General features: G+C 36.3%; 1 protein-coding gene across 2 annotated transcripts in view; it reads right to left on the bottom strand.

Moving 5' to 3' along the window:
* LOC149793059 (coadhesin-like) overlaps positions 1–21,426 on the bottom strand; it is a 106,327-nt gene that overhangs the window by 53,099 nt on the left and 31,802 nt on the right. For both annotated transcript variants that reach the window (XR_016422706.1, XM_089966959.1), the window contains exon 4: positions 10,061–10,228. Coding sequence is in view for 1 of the 2 variants with exons in the window: in XM_089966959.1 (XP_089823085.1) it covers positions 10,061–10,228 (168 nt within the window). In the remaining variant the exon portion in view is untranslated. The remainder of the gene's footprint in view (positions 1–10,060; positions 10,229–21,426) is intronic.

The raw sequence follows: 21,426 nt of genomic DNA, 5'->3' as shown, positions 1-21,426 counted from the left end.
TAATATAGCTGCTAAATTTCCCATGGCAACATTTGCAAAACTTGTTTCTTTACAATCGGTGTTTTAAAGTTGTTTTGTTTCTTTATTTTATTTCCATATAAACAAAGGAAATAAGTACGTTGAACATGGAGAGTATTTAATAATAAATTTACAAAATGTTTTGTTTCTTGTTTCCTAAATACTGCTATTTCACCAAAGGTTTGAAGACAGAAGTGACCATTCTCGTCATCTAACCTTATATTCTTTATTATGTTATTTCCATTTTAAGGTTCGTATATGACAGTAATGCACTCAGTTACAAAAACTATACAAAAAGGCAAAACATATTTGAAAATGACATTAGTGGACATGAAGATATTGCTAATCTTAGACTCTAAAGAGTGCTCAGGCAAATATCACTACCCAGCTTTTACGTCTCTAAATTTGAGTATACTTGTAAATGGGCAATGTGTATAGACAGACATATCTAAGAAACAAAATTGACTTAGTATGGTACATAGAATCGTTGCACACCTTGATTTTCATGAACTCGACAAATAAATAAAACTCAAACAAACAAGCTACAAAACACTAATAAAAGCAAATAAAATAATGGACAAATGCAAATGTCCTTGTATAAAGTTTATTTATTGTGCAAATATGTGTGTAGTTGTAAACATGACAGAGGCTGGATATACGTTTCTGGCGCTATAGCTATGCTTTATGTAAACATTACATATATCTTTCATGTGCATCTATGTTCTTATATAGCTTTCCTTAATGTGGGATGCATAAAGATGTCATGGTATTCGTGACCGGACTCCGATATTTCTTTCCCATGAGTCTCTGTGTTATAAATATTAGTAATAGCCAGAAAAATTTCAGTTGTAATCCTAGTAAATTCCAAGAAGTATATAATGATCCTTTCAATGTCTATTGACCCCATAGAAATAGGTTACTGCTTGTAACTTTCAAGCTAAGTTGATCACCTGGGCGTTTTAGCTCAATGATATTGCATAGTGTTCTTGTTGCAGCAAAACATAGCGCTTTCTTCAGCACGTCGTGTTTTAGATATATTTTCAGGTTGTTCTTCATAATAGTATTATTTTTATTATTGTTATTATTTTTATTATTATTATTATCATTATTCTTATTATTATTATTATCATTATTATTAATATTATTATTATTATTATTATTAGAAGGAGTTGTAGTAGTAGTAGTAGTACTAGTAATACAAATATAAGATCCTAAACATTGAGCCTGGATGCCACATTTCATTCGCATATTTGTAACCACATAATTAGATAGCCATTGTATTTATAAGACTTACCTAGTCAAATTTATTGACCTGTATTCATTGATTGTAAACCAATGGAGTCTTACATTCAAGAGAGCCTCTTGAATAATGTTATCTAAATGTTAAAAACCTATTGTGAATATCCTGGACAGTGGCTGATCTGTTATGTGTCTACTAAGCCTGGATGCATTTGCATGCATTGGTGAAATTCTACGATATCATACAATGACTATATAGTTTTAAAATGATGTATGAATCGTGAGAAAAATCACCTCTTGCAGAGCTGGAACTTTTAAACAGCTCAGGAAAGTGCCTGTTAGTGACATTAGTAAGCAAAGCGTTTGAATGACATATCTCTCAATCCGGACTAATCTGACTGCTTAACCTTAATGTCATTACTAATATAATTTTCTTGAGGGATATATCGTTTTCTTACGTTCATCAACAATGTCGCCATGGATATATTCTCAAGAAATTGTTTAGTTGGATAAAAGCTGGGACAAATGTACTTAATGACCTTTGTTCATTAGACATTGAATGATTTTGGATTTCGATTAAAAACGCAATAGTATATCTTTGATCTCTATTTTGATTGTAGTATGACTTTGGGTACTTGAGTACCAAAATTATTCCGAACACATGTTCATAGAATATGATTTAAAACAAAATAAGCTACTATCATGATTCAGAGGTCATTCATTGTATTGAAGATGGTACACTTTAAAAAATATTTGACAAAGCACTCTTAACTGCTGACTGTGTAATAACCGCCCAAACAATAAATACTTGTAAGGTAATTTAGGAAACCAAGTATTTCTGGAAGCAATACATCAGAGCTGTTTTATTCATTGCGCTGAGGTTTGCACAGAAAACGTAATTAATTTGCTTAAATTTGTTAGAGTTTATTTAGTTAGAGTTCTGATTGACTGGCTGGATCATTACGATTCAGTTTCTAGGCGCAATGTTGAAAACAGACAATCATGTTCCTTGGGACTGTCTCCCACTATTTCGATATAAATCGTTTAAACACAGAACATATATAACTCATCATATTCCACACTCTGGTATTGTAGAAATCCGACCATTGTCAGCATTCTTTGGAAGAGACGGTGTCATAGGGAGTGTAGGAATTTTGTATGAATCCAAAGCATAGGGCTTTTTTTCCCTTAATCTCTTGTCCGAAGAAGTCGGAGAATAAAGATTGCAGATGGTTCATATTTCTGAAACTATAGAAGGCGGCAGATTTTTTAAACGAAAATGCACCAGTAGATAAAATATTTTTCTTTTAGAAAAATGCTTTCATGTTACATAAATTTCTGTTTAAGATGAGGGAAAAGCTATTTCATTTCAAGATTAAAAACGCTATATATACATTGCAATCCTTCATGATGCTGCAAACATGGCAACACATTAATACTATATCTAAGGGCACTATTATTGGATAAGCCTGTGCCATTGCGCCAATGAGACAAAAATTGTTATAAAAAGAATGTTGTGTCACTCACTTGAAGGAATTAGAAGAAGTCTTTGTATACTCTTAAAACGTGACGTAATATACAGATAGAATACTATAAACATTCCAGGGCATTGTGTCGCTGAGCAATCTGCTTCTTCCATAGGACTATGTCTTATTGAAAATCACCATTTTCCACTTGTAAGCCATTTGTTTCTTTTATCAGTTGGTTCAAACATTTCTGTTTCTGTTCTCGAGAGAATGTGTTTTCAATATAGAATGCGCTGGAAGCATTGAAGACATGACGTGGGGAAGATAATAAGGACATCGATAATATCACTCATTGCAGACATAGGATATTGGTATGTCTCTACGGGATGCTTACATGGATCTCTTGGATATGTAAACCGTTTCACATCATTGTAGAAAATAGAGACAGCTATGTATACTCGCAATATTTGGCTTATTACTCAAAAAAGCATGTGTACATGCCAGATCATTTTGTCACTGTTTCAACTGTCTTGATTATTTATTTAATTTTATGTTCTATATAATGAACCTGTTCTCATGTTTTTGGGGTAATTTTCTGATTGGATGGATGTGTATAGTAACATAGGTCAGGTGGGATGTAATCTGAAATTAGCCAAATATTGTGCCATAAGTCAACTGGATGCATTGCAATATAGAATCCTAATAGTATAGTGGAGATGTATATAAAGAGTGAATCGAACAATTATTCTTATTTCTAATTGATATTTCCTTTTTATGTGATTTAATATCAGCCTGCAGATTTATCTAATGTTGCATTTATATTTAATTTGCGAGGGATAATTTGTTTGGAATATTTTTTTTGGAATTACAAAGTGCTAATTGATTTTGGACTAAAGTATTAGATTGGGATTATTGTGAATTCATTGAAAGACATTCCTGGCAATGCCATTGTGTTAGTGAACATGTTTGGAACTTCAGCACATTCAAGACATGGAAGTCATTTGGAAGACTCTATTCTCTTTGACTTGATATAGAACGTATTAGAACATATCGTATTTAATGCATATTGATGACCTCTTCCATTTTCACCAATCCAAATAAGCGTTAACAATTTCAGTCCGAACGAGGAGTGTCTCTTCGAATCAGAAGAGAGCTGACCCGTGACGTCACATTTCGTATATGGGCGTGACAGCGTTCGTATGTAATTTATCATTTCGACATGGTTTAAGTATGGCTTAATCTATTAAAATTATGCATTCGGGTGCGCGTGCTGAGGATACGAGGAGTGATAATACTATGGCCACGAACGCTAATGTAATGCTTCCAGGAGATGATGAATTTGATTTGAATTTGGCTGGTTTCCTCTGATGTTTACAAGAATGTTGCCAGCCCCAATAGTGTTACCTTCAAGACCTTCGCCATCGCTAACATTTTTGGAGGATGTCAGAACGAGACAGAATGAAAAATCTGAAAGATCTGTACAACTGATGAAGGAAGCAGAGCACGTTATTTGCTGAAAAAGTAGCAATAAGAAAAAGAAGAACACTAGAAACAAAAGAAGAAGAAAAAGACAATCAAGAAGAAGATGATGAAGAAGAATTAGAAAGGGAAGAAAATGAAGAATACGGAAAACGAGAACGAGAAAGAAAACATTCACGTTCGAAGGAGACAGAAAGAAGCCATTGGCAAGAAATGGTCGTGTGCGATGCAATATATTTTGCAGAGATAAGGTATGAGAGAGAAATATATCATAATTCGTTAACTCTTCCAAGGTTATAGAAACCTTTACGTGCCATAGCTTTACAATCCTCCATTATTAATCATCACTCCCCGCCAGTATGATGCCAGCAGCAGTAACAGGAGAAACTGCAAACGCGGGAGGAAAAGTAGGAATTAGTCGTGCAAAGGTTTTGAGACAGTTAAAGCTGATGGTGTCAAACACACAACGGTTCTTTTCAGGGCAGACCATATCTCTTAGAAAAGTGATATTATTCAGTGATTGCCAAATCAAGTAAAACTTTAACCCTTTTTGTCCATGGTGTTTGTGTGTGAGTGCATTTTTATGTGACTTCTGCATAGGCTAAATACCAAAACAAATGGGCAGTTGCATTGTCTTCCTTACATTCTCTCCTTTGGAATCAGAATGAAAATTTTATAACACAACATAAATGTCCATTTTCTACTCCAATTGTTTAAACCAATAACTCAGAAACACAATTTTATGAAGAAAAAGAGAGATGCAGGTTTTGTCACTGCATCTTGGTCTTTGAACATTAATGTTACATCCATAACTACTGACCGATCTCATACATGCACTTGCAAACCATAATAGATACCGTCGCAACGAGCTCGTGCAGATGAGCAAATTAAAAAAGAATACACAATTCCTGTGGCTTACCGTGGCTACTCTAACCTTGACATGAAATTTAGATTTGAGATGTTCAAGGGGAAATGGTCTAAATATCGGGAAGGACAAAGTGTCATATCTTTAGCCAGAACTGGATTTGTCAACTTGGGAGAAGGGTTGTTTTGCTTGTGGCGTGACACCTTACGAATGGGAATATTAAATCTCGGCTTAAGTGGAACATGCCAGATGTTCTTCGTCCAGTCATTACCTTCCATTGATCGGACTAAAGTAATATGTTAGTCATCGATACCATAGAATAGACCATTCGTAGTTTGCATCCTGAGATTAAAGACTGCATTTACAAAGATCTAGTACTATTGAAAGTAAAACGCAAAGACGAAATGCATCCTTTGCGACATAGACGATTTAACCTGAGATATCTCAATGCCAAAATGCCTTTGATTGTTCTGAAACTGTTATGTGGTCAGAAATTATACAACTACAAATAACAAAAAGTGCGTTGATTTAATGTCTACTTACAGTTTGACACTGTTACAAAGCATTCTAGGGGACGCCACATTTGACAAATTAAATAACACGTTAGAAAGCAGTATCGCCTATCCAAATACTTCTTTACTGAGTGCAGTGTGGTATTTATTGACTGATCTGGTTCCTTATAATTTATCACTAAATGCGTATTCGCAAAAGCTGGAATATTTCCATCCAAACGAGACATTATTTTAAACGATTAGTTTAGAATTGCACTTTTGTAATCTGCGTGTAGAGCTACAGGACGATTTTGCAATGTTATTCTCAAGTGAAACGCAAACTCAGAATCCATTCTCTATCTTTTGATTATGCGATTTCCAAAGTACACGAAGACTGATTCATGGGAAACTATGACAGACATAAAACGCCACGTGGATATTGCAACATTTTCGTGGAAGACGTCGAGAGTGTTAAAACTTAGACTATTGTCCAAGTCTTTTATAAAAATCGTTTACACCACCAACCATTCGACTAATTTTCAACGATGAGTAGTGAGCGTTTTAGTAACTAGTTCTCTTGGATTTCCTTTCCAATCAGGTTCATTGTGAAGTATTTATTTTTAGTACATGCAAAGACATGATGAATAATCAATGTTTTTATATGTATGAGATCCTCTTTATATTTAAAGTGGTACGATTTCCGATCGATAGTTCTCTATCCGCTGTTTGAAAGAGATATTCCTCGCTCTTTATAGACTCTTCATGCTTGCCAAAAATGTGAATAGCTTGTGACGTACAAAATTAGGTTCAAGACTAGAAAGAGAGATGTACATGATTGGAAAGAATTAGTTTTGATGCATGGAAGACACAAGTGGTTAACTATACCAGACACAAATATGTTAATATTCCAAGAAAACAAGTTCAATAAGAACAAGTGCCATGAAATGAACATCTGATTAAAGATAATATTAGGAAAAACAGTGTGGGAACAGAGAAGAAGAAATATTGCAATCTCACAAGAACCCATTTGTTAAGTCGAAAAGAATGATAACGAAACCATTCCCGGAGAACAAATTGGAGACGGTGAACTGTGTACACACTATACGAAGAGTACCAGAGTGTGTATTTATATTTCCTGGGACACACCTTGATCGAGAATATTTTACACTGAGTTGTTTATATTCAGTTTAGGCGATTCTAACTTGTGTCTTATTGATGTACATCGTCATGGATGTCATATTTGTTTTGGTATTTTACTTATTCAAATGTAAATATGTTGTTGTTTTCTGTGACTTTGGAGGAACTCTAAACATATGACAATATACTGCGTTCCTGATTTTCATCTCAGAATACGCAACACCATAGCCAAGGTAACATATTACTCCTCCTAGTTCCTCAGTTTCCAGAAGCATTAACGAAAATATAGATCGTCAAAGTTGGAAGGCACCATATCCTCGCCATCTCTTTAATATGTATATTACTGGACGGTGTGGATCAAGCAAAACCGAATCTAATCTGTCAACGTTTGATGGAATACAAATCGCATTTGTTTGACAGTCCACGCCAACATATCGTATTGTGCTCCGAAGGTGGCAATCAGCTGACAGATTACTTTAGAAAGTGAAAAAGAATCCTTTCCGATCCTAGAAAATCATCCCGAGGATAAAGAGATTGTGTGCGACTTTCATCGAACACATATATACATTTTCGAAGAAAGTTCAGGAGAAGATAAAGAAGAAATTCAACTTTATTTTATATGAAAAGGAAATCATTAAAATCTGAATCATTTACAAAAAATGTTTTCCTTAAGAATGTAAAGCACATCGAACCATCGGCCTCTATACCTATTAAGAAATCTTATTTAAAAGTCAAAGAGATAAACCTCAAGTGAAATGTTAGCGAAACAACTAGGAACATCTTGGCTGAGTTACGTGTTTGACGATGCCACTAAAACACATCACGCATATGTATGCATCAATTTATGGATTTATGTGCAAATCTTTTTCAGCACTGGTTATGTAGGGAAGGTCTTTCATTTAGACGTCCCTTTGGAGACTCTTTAAAGAACCAAACACTATAAAAACCATCTTACACTTATTTTCATTGAAACTGTAGTCAACATGATATTCTTTCAATCATATCTTCCAAAACTGATGATTCGTGCATTGTTTGGCACCATCCACTAACGAAATGGACAAGTCCGTGCAAATTGTTTGGAAGCTAATCTTAAAGAAATATTACGATGGCTTACATTGTTTCCACCTCAGTTACCTCAAGGCATCTTTCATATCCTGCATCAAAACAAATGCCTTTTTGAAAAACATGCAGTGACATTTTCGCTAAACTGAGGTTCTAGGACCGGCAGTACAAAAGGAAAAGAACCATGTTGAAACCTGGTGGAAGTTGTTTTCAAGGAGAAGCCTTTATTGGCTTGTTTTTAAATGGAAACCTAATGGGAAAACAGAATCACACAAGAAGGCCAACTCATCCCGCAACATTCGTCCAAGGTAGAATAGTTGTGGTGTTGCCACTACATGTTGACATCAGAAGAATAACAAATTTAAAAATATGACAAGTCCCAATAAAAATCTCACAGAGAGGAAACGGAGTTCCTGCTGATAGGATGCGCACGAAAACCAGAAAACATGCAGCTCTGTAACGGTGTTTAATTCTCCAACCACTTTTCCGTCATTGTTCACCATGATGCATGACAAACTTGATTTATCACCCGTGTTTCATAATTTAATGAATAAATGCAAATATTTGTGAAAGAACTTGATAGGTGTCTGCAAGGTTGGCTTCTTCGTCTTGTTCTTATTACTCTGATTCTTTTGTAGCTTTTGCTTCTGTAGTTTAAACGTGATCTCACCGAAGACCTAAGCCAAAAATGTACAGGAATGTTACAAAGTTTGCTGGATTTATTGAATCAAGAACTGACATTATTTAGCCATTTGGAGGCACTTCATCGAAAATTGTGGTCCCCATCATACGACTCGCAGAAAATGAGTGGATATGAATTCCAGTATAAACAAAACGTGTGTGATACACTTCACTTCAATGATTTTGCTCCTGAAACAAGTGATGTCACCCAAACGATGTGCACACCACACTTGTTGTCCACACAAGACTCAACCTTTCGCAAAAAGGGTGGAAAGGAAGTGACTCCCTCCTCGTTTAGCTAAACAATGGGATGTTATGTCTTTACTGACTAAAGAAAATCCTGCGATGCAAAAGAAAATCGTTCGAAAACATTTAAATAAATCTTGATACCTTGTGTGAACCTGATTTGAATGCGTTTAAAGAAACCGTATTGATGTCTTAGATGTCGCAAAGGCTTAAGAAATCCTCTCAGTAAATGAAAAATAGTTTACTAAAACTATTCATCGAAGCGGGTGATATCTGCCAATGATGGTAGGACTATTGTTACAAGTGATTACCCTTATGTTAGGATTAATTGCTGGGCCGCTGATATGAGAAGGAAAACACAACGAATAAAAAATATATAAACGGGACACTAAAAGCGATCCTAAAATCATGAAAAACAGACGTAGCCAGAAGAATGAAATGAAACGAAGACACACGAAAATTGTTAACCTAGAGGAACGCATTGAGTGATCCTCAATGGAACACAATATTCTTAAACACTAATTAAAAATTTAAAATTTCATAGGAATTATCGAAATCCTAATACGATCATAATACACTGAAGTGTCTTGTTAACATTATTCGTTTTTTTCGAATCGGGAATAACTGAATTACAATGAAAGTTCGGGTGGTATCTCTTCAAAATACTTAGGTCGATTTTGGTATACTGGCAAGAGGTTGTATTCATATGATTTTTCCTTTTTAGTATTAGCAAGATACCATGTAAATGACAAAGATTCATATACATACCACTGATAATTAGATCGTAAACCAGTGTCGGTGAACTTCGTACTGACATATTACACCTGAGAATCATTCAGGTTGATCGCAACTTAAATAGTCTGATGGATTGGTACCTTTGGTATCAGAACTATTGGTAATAATATTCAATTTTATAGGAAGGTATTTACTTTGGTCCTTACCATTCATCTTTTGATATTTTATCATTACCTTTTAGAAACACTTAATAAGGTGGGAGAAGGATGCTTACCGGGAATGTTCGTCGTCATCAGTGAAATGTTGGATGATATGTATCAGTGAAAATACAAAGTATACGGATTGCAAAAAATGGTTCTTAACACTATAATTAGTACTCTGGATACCTGTCTAAAAGTGCTATACTACATTCACCTAGACAACACAAGATTATTCAGTAAGAAGGTTATTTATGACTTTTTCTGATTGCTAAGACTTCCCTATGTAAGAACTATGACACTTTGACTACGATACATTTTGTGTGCATTTTACTAATCAGCAAATCATGAGATTATATATAAAATTTAATTTCCTTTAAATTCAGACCATGTAGATATTCAAGGTTCTTTTTGGTGCAATTTGTACATTGTTATTGCCTTTACCTGGACAACTAATTTCCGCGCATGTCATAATCTCGGCGCTGTTTCCAGGGCAATCATTTTCTTGTGTTGTGTGGTTGTGGCTGGTACAGTTTCGCAAGCGCAGACGGGTGCCATTCCCACATGTCTGCGTACACTGGGTCCAATCCGACCATTGATTCCATGTGCCTACTGTGAAGTGAATATGATAATGTGAGATATATAAGCCTATAAAACCAAATCTCATATTTGATACACGCCCGACTATTTATCTGCATATTGTACCGTTTTTCGATTGAAGTTAATATACTTGTATAGGCCAAAGCATAATTTAAAATCTGTAATGGATGGCGAAAACACTTACTCTGCAGAGAGAAGGTAATATAGCTGCTCAATTTCCCAATGCAACATTTACAAAACTTGTCTTCGTTACAGTCGGTGTTTTAAAGTTGTTTTGTTTCTTTGTTTTATTTCCATATAGCCAAAGGAAATAAATAAGTCATACATGGAGAATATGTAATAATAAATTTAAAAAATGTTTTGTCTCTTATTTCCTAAATACTTTTGTTTAACCAAAGGTTTGAAGACAGAAGTGACCATTCCCGTCATCTAAACTTATTATGATATTTCCATTTTCATGGTTCATATATAACAGCAATACTGCATTCAGTTACAAAAACTATACAAAGAGGCAAAATATATTTTCAGGTTGTTCTTCCCATTATTATTATTAGTAGTAGTAATAGTAGCAGTAGTAATAGTAATACAAATATATTGTCCTAAACATGGAGCCTGGATGCCACATTTCATTCGCATATTTGTAAGCACGCAACTATATAGCCATTGTATTTATAAAACTTACCTAGTCAGCTTTATTGATCTATATTCGTTGATTGTAAACCAATGGATTCTTACATTCAAGAGAGCCTCTTGAATTATGTTATCTAAATGTTAAAAACCTATTGTGAAATTTCTGGACAGTGGCTGATCTGTTATGTGTCTACTAAGCCTGGATGCATGTGCATGCATTGCTGAAATTGTAGCATATTAGACAATGACACTATAGTTTTAAAATGATGTATGAATCCAGAGAAAATAGACCTCTTGCAGAGCTGGAAATTTTTAACAGCCCAGGAATGTGCCTGTTAGTCACATTAGTAAGCTAAGCGTTTGAATGATATATCTCTCAATCCCTACTAATCTAACTGCTTACAATTAATGTCATTACTAATATAATTTTCTTGAGGGATATATCGTTTCCTTACGTTCATCGACAATGTCGCCATGAATACATTTTCAAGAAACTGGTTAGTTGGATAAAAACTGGAACAATGTGCTTGCTTAATGACCTATGTTCATTAGACATTGAATGATTTTGGATTTCGATTAAAAACGCAATAGTACATCTTTGATCTGTATTTTGATTGTATCATGACTTTGAGCACTCCAGTAACAAAACTATTCCAACCACAGGTTCCATAGAATAGAATGTAAAGCAAAATGAGTTACCATCATCATTCGGAGGTCATTCATTGTATTGAAGATAGCACACTTTACAAATATTTGACAACGCCCTCTTACGTATTGACAGTGTGATAACCGCCCAAATAAATAAATTCTTGTCAGGTAATTTAGGAAACCAAGCAGGTCTGGAAGAAATATTAGAGCTGTTCCATAGATTGCGCTGATGTATGCTCGGGAAACATAATTAATTTGGGGAAATTTGTTAGAGTCTATTTAGTTACAGTTCTGATTGACTGGGTGGATCATTACGGTTCCATTTCTAGGCGCAATGTTGAAAACAGACAATCGTGTACCTTGGGACTGTCTCCCACTATTTCGATATAAATCGTTTTAACACAGAACATATATACCTCATCATGTGCCACACTGGCATTTTATAAATCTGACCATTGTCAGAATTCTTTTTAAAGAAACGGAGCCTTGGGGAGTGTAGGAGTTTTGTATGAATCCAAAGCACAGGGGATTTCTTTCTTCTAATCTCTTGTCAGAAGAAGACGGAGAATAAAATAGATGATGGTTCGTATTTCTGAAACTATAGAATGTGACGGATTTTTCGAAACGAAAATTCACCAGTAGATTGTTTTGTTATTTTTTGTAGAACAAATGCTTTCATGTTACATGAATTTCTGTTTAAGATGAGGGAAGAGTTATGTCATTTTAAGATTAAAAACGCTATATATACATTGCAATCCTTCATGATGCTGCAGACATGGTATTATATCAATTCTATATCTAAGGGCACTAATATCGGACAGGCCTATGCCACTACGCCACTGAGACAAAAATTCCTCTAAAGGATAGTTGTGTCACTCATTTGTAGGAAGTATAAAAAATCTTTTTATACTCTTAAATGTTGACGTAATATAGAGATAAAAAATATCAACATTCCAGGGCATTTTTTCACTTAGCAATTTGCTTCTTCCATGTGACTTTGTCCTATTCATCATCATCCACTTGTAAGCCTTTTGTTTCTTTTATCGGTTGGTTCAAACATTTCTGTGTATATTCTCGAGAAAATGTGTTTTCAATATAGAATACGCTATGAGCAATGCAGACATGACGTGGGAAAGATAATAACGACATCGATAATTCGACTCAGTACAAACATATGATATAGGTATGTCTCTACGGGATGCTTACATGGATTTCATGGATATGTAAACCGTTTCACATCTTTGTAGGAAATAGAGACAGCTAGCTATATTCTCAATATTTGATTTCTTACTAAAACTATAGCATCTGTACATGCCAGACCATTTTGCCGCTGTTTCAAACTGTCTTGATCCGCTTAACTCACTCTTGCATGATTAAAGTCACATTGTTAGATATAAATATACTGTGTTTTGAACTTTTGGTCCATGACTGTAGATTCTATTTAAAGATATTAAGGTAAACATAGGTTATTTATTTAGTTTCATGTTCTATATAATGAACCAGTTCACATGTTTGGGGTTAATTTTCTGATTGGATGGATGTGTATTGCAACATAGGTCAGGTGGGATGTAATCCGAAATTAGCCAAGTATTGTGCCATAACTCACCTGGATGCATTGCAACATAGAATCCTAATAGTATAGTGGAGATGTATATAAAGAGAGAATCGAACAATTATTCTTATTTCTAATTGATATTTTATTTTTAAGTGATTTAATATCAGCCTGCAGATTTATCTAATGTTGCACTTATATTTAATTTGCGAGGGATAATTTGTTTTCAATATTCTTTGGAATTACAAAGTGCTAATTGATTTTGGACTAAACTATTATTTTGTGATTATTGCGAATTCATTGAAAGACATTCCTGACAATGCCATTGTGTTAGTGAAGATGTTTGGATTGATTGATTGATTCTTTATTTAACGGCGCATCAGCACTTTTAGGCTATTTAGCGCCAAACAAAGTGTTATTTGTATAATGTTTTAAAACTTATAAAAGGTCCTATATCGACCAGCGATATAAAAGAACAAATGGTTAAAATTAAAAACAGTAAGATGGCAACGGTGCAAAATAAAGCTTCCCGATCAACGGGAGATGTAAAAAAATGAATAGGTATTAAAATGGGACGGTACATATATTGCATAAAACTGCACAAGGTGATAGCATAAAAGTCAGAGTTTAGAGTAAATATTTACAGCTTTCAAGAACTCTATAATACGAGTGATTTTTATATTATCAAAAAGTTCTTTCATGTCAGGCACAATATAATAACGATCGCGCGTAGGTTGTAGGTCAAAGCACTCTATCATAAAGTGCTTGACAGTGAATGGTTCATTGCAAGAAACGCACTCTGGTGGGTCTTCACCTTTTAGTATGTGGGTGTGGGTGATATAAGTATGACCAATTCGGATTCTTGCAATGACTACCTCCTCCCTACGAATGGTTCTGTAGGAAGGAGTCCATTCTCCTAGAGTTGGTTTGATTGCGTGAAGTTTGTTATTTACAGCATCATTCCATGATGCCTGCCACTTCTGACGTAAGAACTTTCTGATACAAGGTTTAAAATCAGTATATGGTATTTTAAAATCAGATGGTTCTTGAGAAAGGGCCATTTTAGCAGCGCGATCTGCTTTTTCGTTACCTTTAATACCAATGTGGCTAGGTAACCAACAGTATATTATATTGTGGGAGACACTCAACTCGGTATTTTTTACAAGTATGTTTTTCAATAATGGGTTCTCCAGTTTTCTATTGTGTAGTGAATGGAGTACTGATAGCGAGTCGGAGAAGATGATACAGTTTGAAATACGGTTCTTTTCTATATGTTGCAGAGCAAGGTCTATTGCTCTGATTTCGGCTGTAAAAATTGATGCTCCATATGGTAAGCGAACTTGCGTTGTGTGATTTCCACAAACAAAGGCTGCAGCAGCCTTTTCCTCATCCTTTGATCCATCAGTGTAAATTCTGGTATAGTTTTTAAATTCGGTGAGGAGTTCATGGTAAGAGTTGTGAAAGATAGAAGGGTTTGTTTCGGATTTTTTTTCATCGTGTAGCGTAAAACGTACTTTTGGTTGTTTAATTAGCCAGGGTGGTGTTTCGGAGATGGACGTTTTCTGAATTTTAGAAAGATCTATATTTGTAGTGTCAAGGCTGAATGGTATTCTAATGCCAACGGAAGGTATGGCGTTTGGTTTGTTTTCGTATAAAGCTTTGTATTTGGGTTGAAAAACAGCCGAAAAAGCAGGATTCAGAGGGTTTGATTTTAATTTCAGAGCATACTGTGCGGAAAGCATTTCTCTACGATGCGATAACGGTGGTTCATTCGCCTCAGCTAGAAGGCTTTCACAGGGGGATGTTTTAAATGCTCCCAGAGTCAGTCTTATTCCCTGATGATGAATGGGATCAAGCATTTTAAGATACGATTTTCTGGCTGAACCATACACAACGCAACCATAGTCTAGTTTGGAGCGAATAAACGTTCTATATAAATTCAGGATGACTTTTCTATCAGCACCCCAGTCAGTGTGCGCTACTACTTTAAGTAGGTCAAGTGCTTTTAAGCATTTGGCTTTCAAGTTTTTTAGGTGTGGAATAAAAGTCAGGTTTCTGTCAAAGATAATACCCAAAAATTTTGTTTCCTCAACAACTGGAATAGGAGTTCCGTCCAGCGTGAGTTTAGGTTCATCGTGGTGTCGTCGTAATTGACAGAAATGCATACATACCGTTTTTGATTTCGAGAATTTGAAACTGTTCGTACTAGCCCAATTTTGAATCTTGTTGATATTTTGCTGTAGTTGTCTTTCAATTGTATGCATGTGCTTTGACCGATAACATATGAGAAAATCATCAACATATAGTGAGCAATCCACACCAGGAGTCAAACACTTGGTGATGTTATTAATTTTGATATTGAAAAGTGTCACAGATAAAATACTGCCCTGGGGCACACCCATCTCTTGCTCGTGCAAATCTGAGAGAGTACAACCCACTCGTACCTTGAATTCTCTGTCTGAGAGGAAGTTGGATATGAAAGAGGGCAGACGGCCTTTAAGACCTAGATCGTGCAGGTCTTTTAGTATCCCGTACTTCCATGTTGTGTCATAGGCCTTTTCTAAATCAAAGAAAACCGCTACTAAATGTTCTTTCTTGATAAATGCATCGCGAATGAATGTTTCTAGTCTAACCAGATGATCGTTGGTGCTCCGTCCATAACGAAAGCCACTTTGGAAAGGAGATATTAAATTGTTAGTTTCCAGGTACCATACAAGCCGAGAATTGATCATTCGTTCCATTGTTTTGCACATGCAGTTTGTGAGTGCAATAGGTCGACAGTTGGTAGGATCTTCACTATCTTTACCGGGTTTGGGAACTGGTATTACTGTTGCTTCTTTCCATATTTTAGGTAGGTTACCAGTAATCCATAAATCATTGAAGAGTTTTAAAAGAGATGTTAAAGATGATTCTGGAAGATGTTTTAAAAACTGGTAATGTATTTTGTCAGGCCCAGCGGAAGTATCATGGGCCTTGTCTAAAGCCTCCATAAGTTCTGATAGTGAAAACAGCTGGTTGTAGCTTTCCGAGTTGTTGGATGTGAATTTTAAACGTGACTTTTCTTTTTGAGTTTTCAATTTTTGGAAGGCTTCGGAATAATTAGATGATGACGAATTTTTAGAGAATGTATCAGCAAGAACATTTGCTATGTCACGTTTTGAGCTAAGATTGTTATTGTTCACTTTTAGATGTCGGAAATAATTGTGTTTTCTCTTTCCGTTTATTTTTCGGATCGTGTCCCAAACTTTCTTAATTGAGGAACGAGAGTTTAAAGAGGAAACATATTTCATCCATGATGCTCGTTTACTTTCTTTGATTGTGCGGCGAGCTTTGGCCCGGAGAATACGATATTTACTTAAATTCTCGGGCGTCAGATGATTGTTAAATTTTTTCAAGGCTTCTCGGCGTTGCCGTATGGCTTCCTTACATTCCTTAGTGAGCCAAGGTTTTAGGGTTCTTTTACAGTTTGCTGAGGACTTGGGGATGGATTCTTCTGCAATGTCGGTTAAAATAGATGTAAAATGCTGAATGGGGTCGTTAACATTGAAAACTCTATCCTCATTCAGCCTGGTTTTACAGAGTGTTTCGAATTTGGCCCAGTCGGCCTTCTTTAAAATCCATTGTGGAATTACTTCATCAATTGTAGAGTTATGATTTACAAGGGAGATTGGGAAATGATCGCTGCTGTGAAGGTCATCAGCGACCTTCCATTCATAGTCCAAAAGCAGCGAAGTAGAACAAATTGTCAAATCGATGCTTGTGTATGTACCCGTGCCTGGGTGTAAATATGTAGGTGTTTTGGTATTATATAGACACATATCGTGTCTAGAAATAAAGTCTTCAACTTTGTGACCTCTGTCACTTACATGATTCGATCCCCATAAAATGTTATGGGCATTAAAATCCCCGAGTAAAACAAAGGGTGCGGGAAGCTGTTGAACAAGATTATCGAGTTCGTTTGGTACTAGGTTAGTGTTTGGTGGTAAATAAATAGAGCAAAATGTAATCACTCGATGTAGAGTGACGCTTACAGCAATGGCTTGTAAATTGGTGTTTAAAGGAATGAAACTATGAGGAGTTCTGTTGTTCACAATAACAGAAACTCCTCCTGATGCCCTAACAACATTTGGAGAGCAGGTGTTAAACAGGGAGTAGTTTTTAAATGTGATGTTGTCCGTATCTTTCAAGAAGTTTTCTTGAAGGCATAGTACCGCAGGATCATGTTCGTTTAAAAGCAGGAGAATATCATTGTAATTTGCTTTAAGTCCTCGACAATTCCATTGTATGATAGTGTTTTTCATTATAAATTTAAATTAAAGATTGTGGAGCTAGGTTAGACCTTTCGCAGAGGGAATTTGTTTTGTTATTTCTCTGGAGGAAGTACGGGGGTGAATTTTTTGTTTGTAGGTCTGGAGTTCCCTTGAGCGCATAGAGCAGATTCTTCTGCATCCATGCTCTCGATGTCTCCAAACCTGTTATAAAGTTTGATGGGGTCATCTGACCCCTTTTGTTGCCTGTTTCCATGAGATTTATTTTTGTTTTTTGGTGATTTAGTTTGTGTGGATGCCGTGTTTCTCTGTGATTGGTAATGAGGGGTGTTTGAGCTTGATGTTAAATCGGGTGCTTCTGTTTGTGTTTGAGCGTCCTTCGTTGTTTTAGGATTGCTCTTCACTACAGTGGAGAAGGATGGGCCAGGATGGGCTGTTTTCGCCTGTACAAGTTTTCTGGCTTCTGGATAGGGAATATTATTTGTGTATTTTACCCTCTGAATTTCCTTCTCCTGTTTCCAGGTATCGCAATCCTTAGAATTTGCGTGGTGCTCTTTTCCACAGTTGACACAATGCGGAGTTGCTCTATAGTCAGCTTCCTGATGAGAATTTTCTCCGCATCGGCCACATATTTGGGTTTTAGAGCAGCGGTCTTCGTGATGGCCGTATTTTTGACATTTGTAACATCGAAGGGGGTTTGGAATGTAGATGTCAACCTTCACTTGCAAGAAGCCAACTTTCACCACTTTGGGTACAGTTGGCCTGTTGAAGGTGAGTACAATGGTGTTGGTGTCCTGCAGGTTATTATTACGTTTGATACGTATTCGACGGACTGCAGTGACACCTTCACTTTTCATTCCTTCGATGATATCTGCGTCGGTGACTCCAGCCAAGTCACGACAGCGAATCACGCCTTTGGACGTATTCAGTGTGGTGTGAGCGAATGAGGTCACTGGAATATCGAAGAAAGTTTTTATTTTCCCGATATTGTCTGACTGACCTCGTCGCTCACATTCCACGAGAAGGCAACCAGATTTCATTTTTTTGACGCTCTTTGGCGTACCAATCAAACCTGTAATTGTTTTCTCAATCACAAACGGAGAGAGTGAAGCAAGGGATTTTGCGGCATCTTTAGATTGTATTACCATGAAGCGTGGAAATGTGTCCACACTACATGGTTCGTCGTCCGAGTCAGATAAAGTTTTGGTACGTTTATTTTGATTTTTTTTGGAAATATCCATTTTGGCTAGATTAAAAATTCAGCACCCGTGCTCCCCACCCACCAAGGAGCCCAACAAGGGGACACTTTTCAAGTGTCAGGGATACACAGATGCCATACTCAGTTGATAAAATTACCTTTGAATGACCCTGAAGTCGCCAATTTCTAATGTCGGTAAAATTACCCCCCGATTGACCCGTTAAGCCACCGCCTTCTAGGAAATCTTCTAAGACTTGGAAAAGGGAAAGATAAAGGAAGAGAATTTAGGGGCAACGGTGGTATCAAGAGAGATACAAGGAGACAGATAAAGAAGGTGAGAGAGTAAATAAAGACCTCCTAGGGCTCGGCGTGACCAGCCGATTTGTCGGAACCGGGCCCATCCCGACCACCCGTCTAAGAGAAGTAGAGGCCAAAGTAGTGTGTTGCAGGGAAAGCCTCTGCTCAACTACCAGGATCCTTTCCTCCTCCGACACGGGACGCAACCCACGGCAAACAGGTTGCCTCTACTTAGTCGCCTTTTACGACACGTAGCGAGGCACGTCGGGCCAATTCTACAACCCCGGACCCGCAGGGGGAGAAGATGTTTGGAACTTCAGCACATTCAAGACATGGAAGTCATTTGGAAGACTCTATTCTCTTTGATTTGATATAGAACCTATACGAACATGTATTTGATGCATATTGATGAATGGACCGCTTCCATTTTCTTCAATCAAAATAAGCGTTAACAATTTCAGTCTAATTGATATTTCCTTTTTATGTGATTTGATATCAATCTGCAGATTTATCTAATGTTGAATTTAGATTTCATCTGAGAGAAATAATTTGTTTAGAATATTCATTGGAATTACAAAATGCTAATAGATATTGGACTAAATTATTATTTTGTGATTATTGCGAATTCATTGATAGACATTACGGACAATGCCATTGTTTTAATTGAAAATGTTTGGAACGTTAGCACATTAAAGACATGTAAGTCATTCGGAAGACTCTATTCTCTAGGACTAGACATAGAACCTATACCATTATGTTATATTTAATGCATATTGATGAAAGGACCTCTTCCATTTGCACCAATCCAAGTAAGCGTTAAAAATTTCAGTCAGAGCGAGGAGTGTCTCTTCGAATCAGAAGAGAGCTGACCCGTGACGTCACATTTAGTATATAGGCGCGACAGCGTTCATACGCAATTTATCATTTCGACATGGTTTGAGTATAGCTTAATCTATTAAAATTATGCATTCGGGTGCGCCTGCCGAGAATACGAGGAGTGATAATACTATGGCTACGAACACTAATGTAATGGTTCCAGAAGATGATGAATTTGATTTGAATTTTGCTGGTTTTCTGTGATGTTTGCAAGAATGTTTGCCAGCCCTAATAGTGATACATTGAACACCTTCGCCATCGTTAAAATTCTTGGAGGATATCTGAACGAGACAAAATGAAAAATCTGAAAGATCTTTACAACTGGCGAAGGAAGCATAGCAAGTATTTTCCTTAACAAGTAGCAAGAAGAGAAAGAAGAACACTATAAACAAAAAATGATGAAAAAGACAATGAAGAAGGAGATGAAGATTGATTGATTGATTGATTGATTTTTAACGGCGCATCAGCACTTTTAGGCTATTTAGCGCCAAACAAAGTGTTATTTCTATAATCTTTTAAAACTTATAAAAGGTCCTATATCGACCAGCGATATAAAAGAACAAATGGTTGAAATTAAAAAACGGTAAGATGATAACGGTGCAAAATAAAGCTTCCCGCTCAACGGGAGATGTAAAAATGATCAATAGGTATTAAAATGGGACGGTATATATATTGCATAAAACTGCACAAGGTGATAGCATAAAAGTCAGAGTTTAGAGTAAATATTTACGGCTTTCAAGAACTCTATAATACGAGTGATGTTTATATTATCAAAAAGTTCTTTCATGTCATGCACAATGTAATAACGATCGCGCGTTGGTTGTAGGTCAAAGCACTCTATCATAAAGTGCTTGACAGTGAATGGTTCATTGCAAGAAACGCACTCTGGTGGGTCGTCACCTTTTAGTATGTGGGTGTGGGTGATAAAAGTATGACCAATTCGGATTCTTGCAATGACTACCTCCTCCCTACGAATGGTTCTGTAGGAAGGAGTCCATTCTCCTAGAGTCGGTTTGATTGCGTTAAGTTTGTTATTTACAGCATCATTCCATGATGCCTGCCACTTCTGACGTAAGAACTTTCTGATACAAGGTTTAAAATCAGTATATGGTATTTTAAAATCAGATGGTTCTTGAGAAAGGGCCATTTTAGCAGCGCGATCTGCTTTTTCGTTACCTTTAATACCAATGTGGCTAGGTAACCAACAGTATATTATATTGTGGGAGACACTCAACTCGGTATTTTTTACAAGTATGTTTTTTAATAATGGGTTCTCCAGTTTTCTATTGTGTAGTGACTGGAGTACTGATAGCGAGTCGGAGAAGATGATACAGTTTGAAATACGGTTCTTTTCTATATGTTGCAGAGCAAGGTCTATTGCTCTGATTTCGGCTGTAAAAATTGATGCTCCATTTGGTAAGCGAACTTGCGTTGTGTGATTTCCACAAACAAAGGCTGCAGCAGCCTTTTCCTCATCCTTTGATCCATCAGTGTAAATTCTGGTGTAGTTTTTAAATTCGGTGAGGAGTTCATGGTAAGAGTTGTGGAAGATAGAAGGGTTTGTTTCGGATTTTTTTCCATCGTGTAGCGTAAAACGTACTTTTGGTTGTTTAATTAGCCAGGGTGGTGTTTCAGAGATCGATGTTTTCTGAATTTTAGAAAGATCTATATTTGTAGTGTCAAGGCTGGATGATATTCTAATGCCAAAGGAAGGTATGGCGTTTGGTTTATTTTCGTATAA

This window comes from Sinohyriopsis cumingii, chromosome 8 (genome assembly GCF_028554795.1).
Source record: "Sinohyriopsis cumingii isolate HCF-2022 chromosome 8, ASM2855479v2, whole genome shotgun sequence".
NCBI classification, from domain to species: Eukaryota; Metazoa; Mollusca; class Bivalvia; order Unionida; family Unionidae; genus Sinohyriopsis; species Sinohyriopsis cumingii.
The sequence above is the reverse complement of the archived record's forward strand: the minus strand, read 5'-3'. Positions and strand labels throughout refer to the sequence as shown.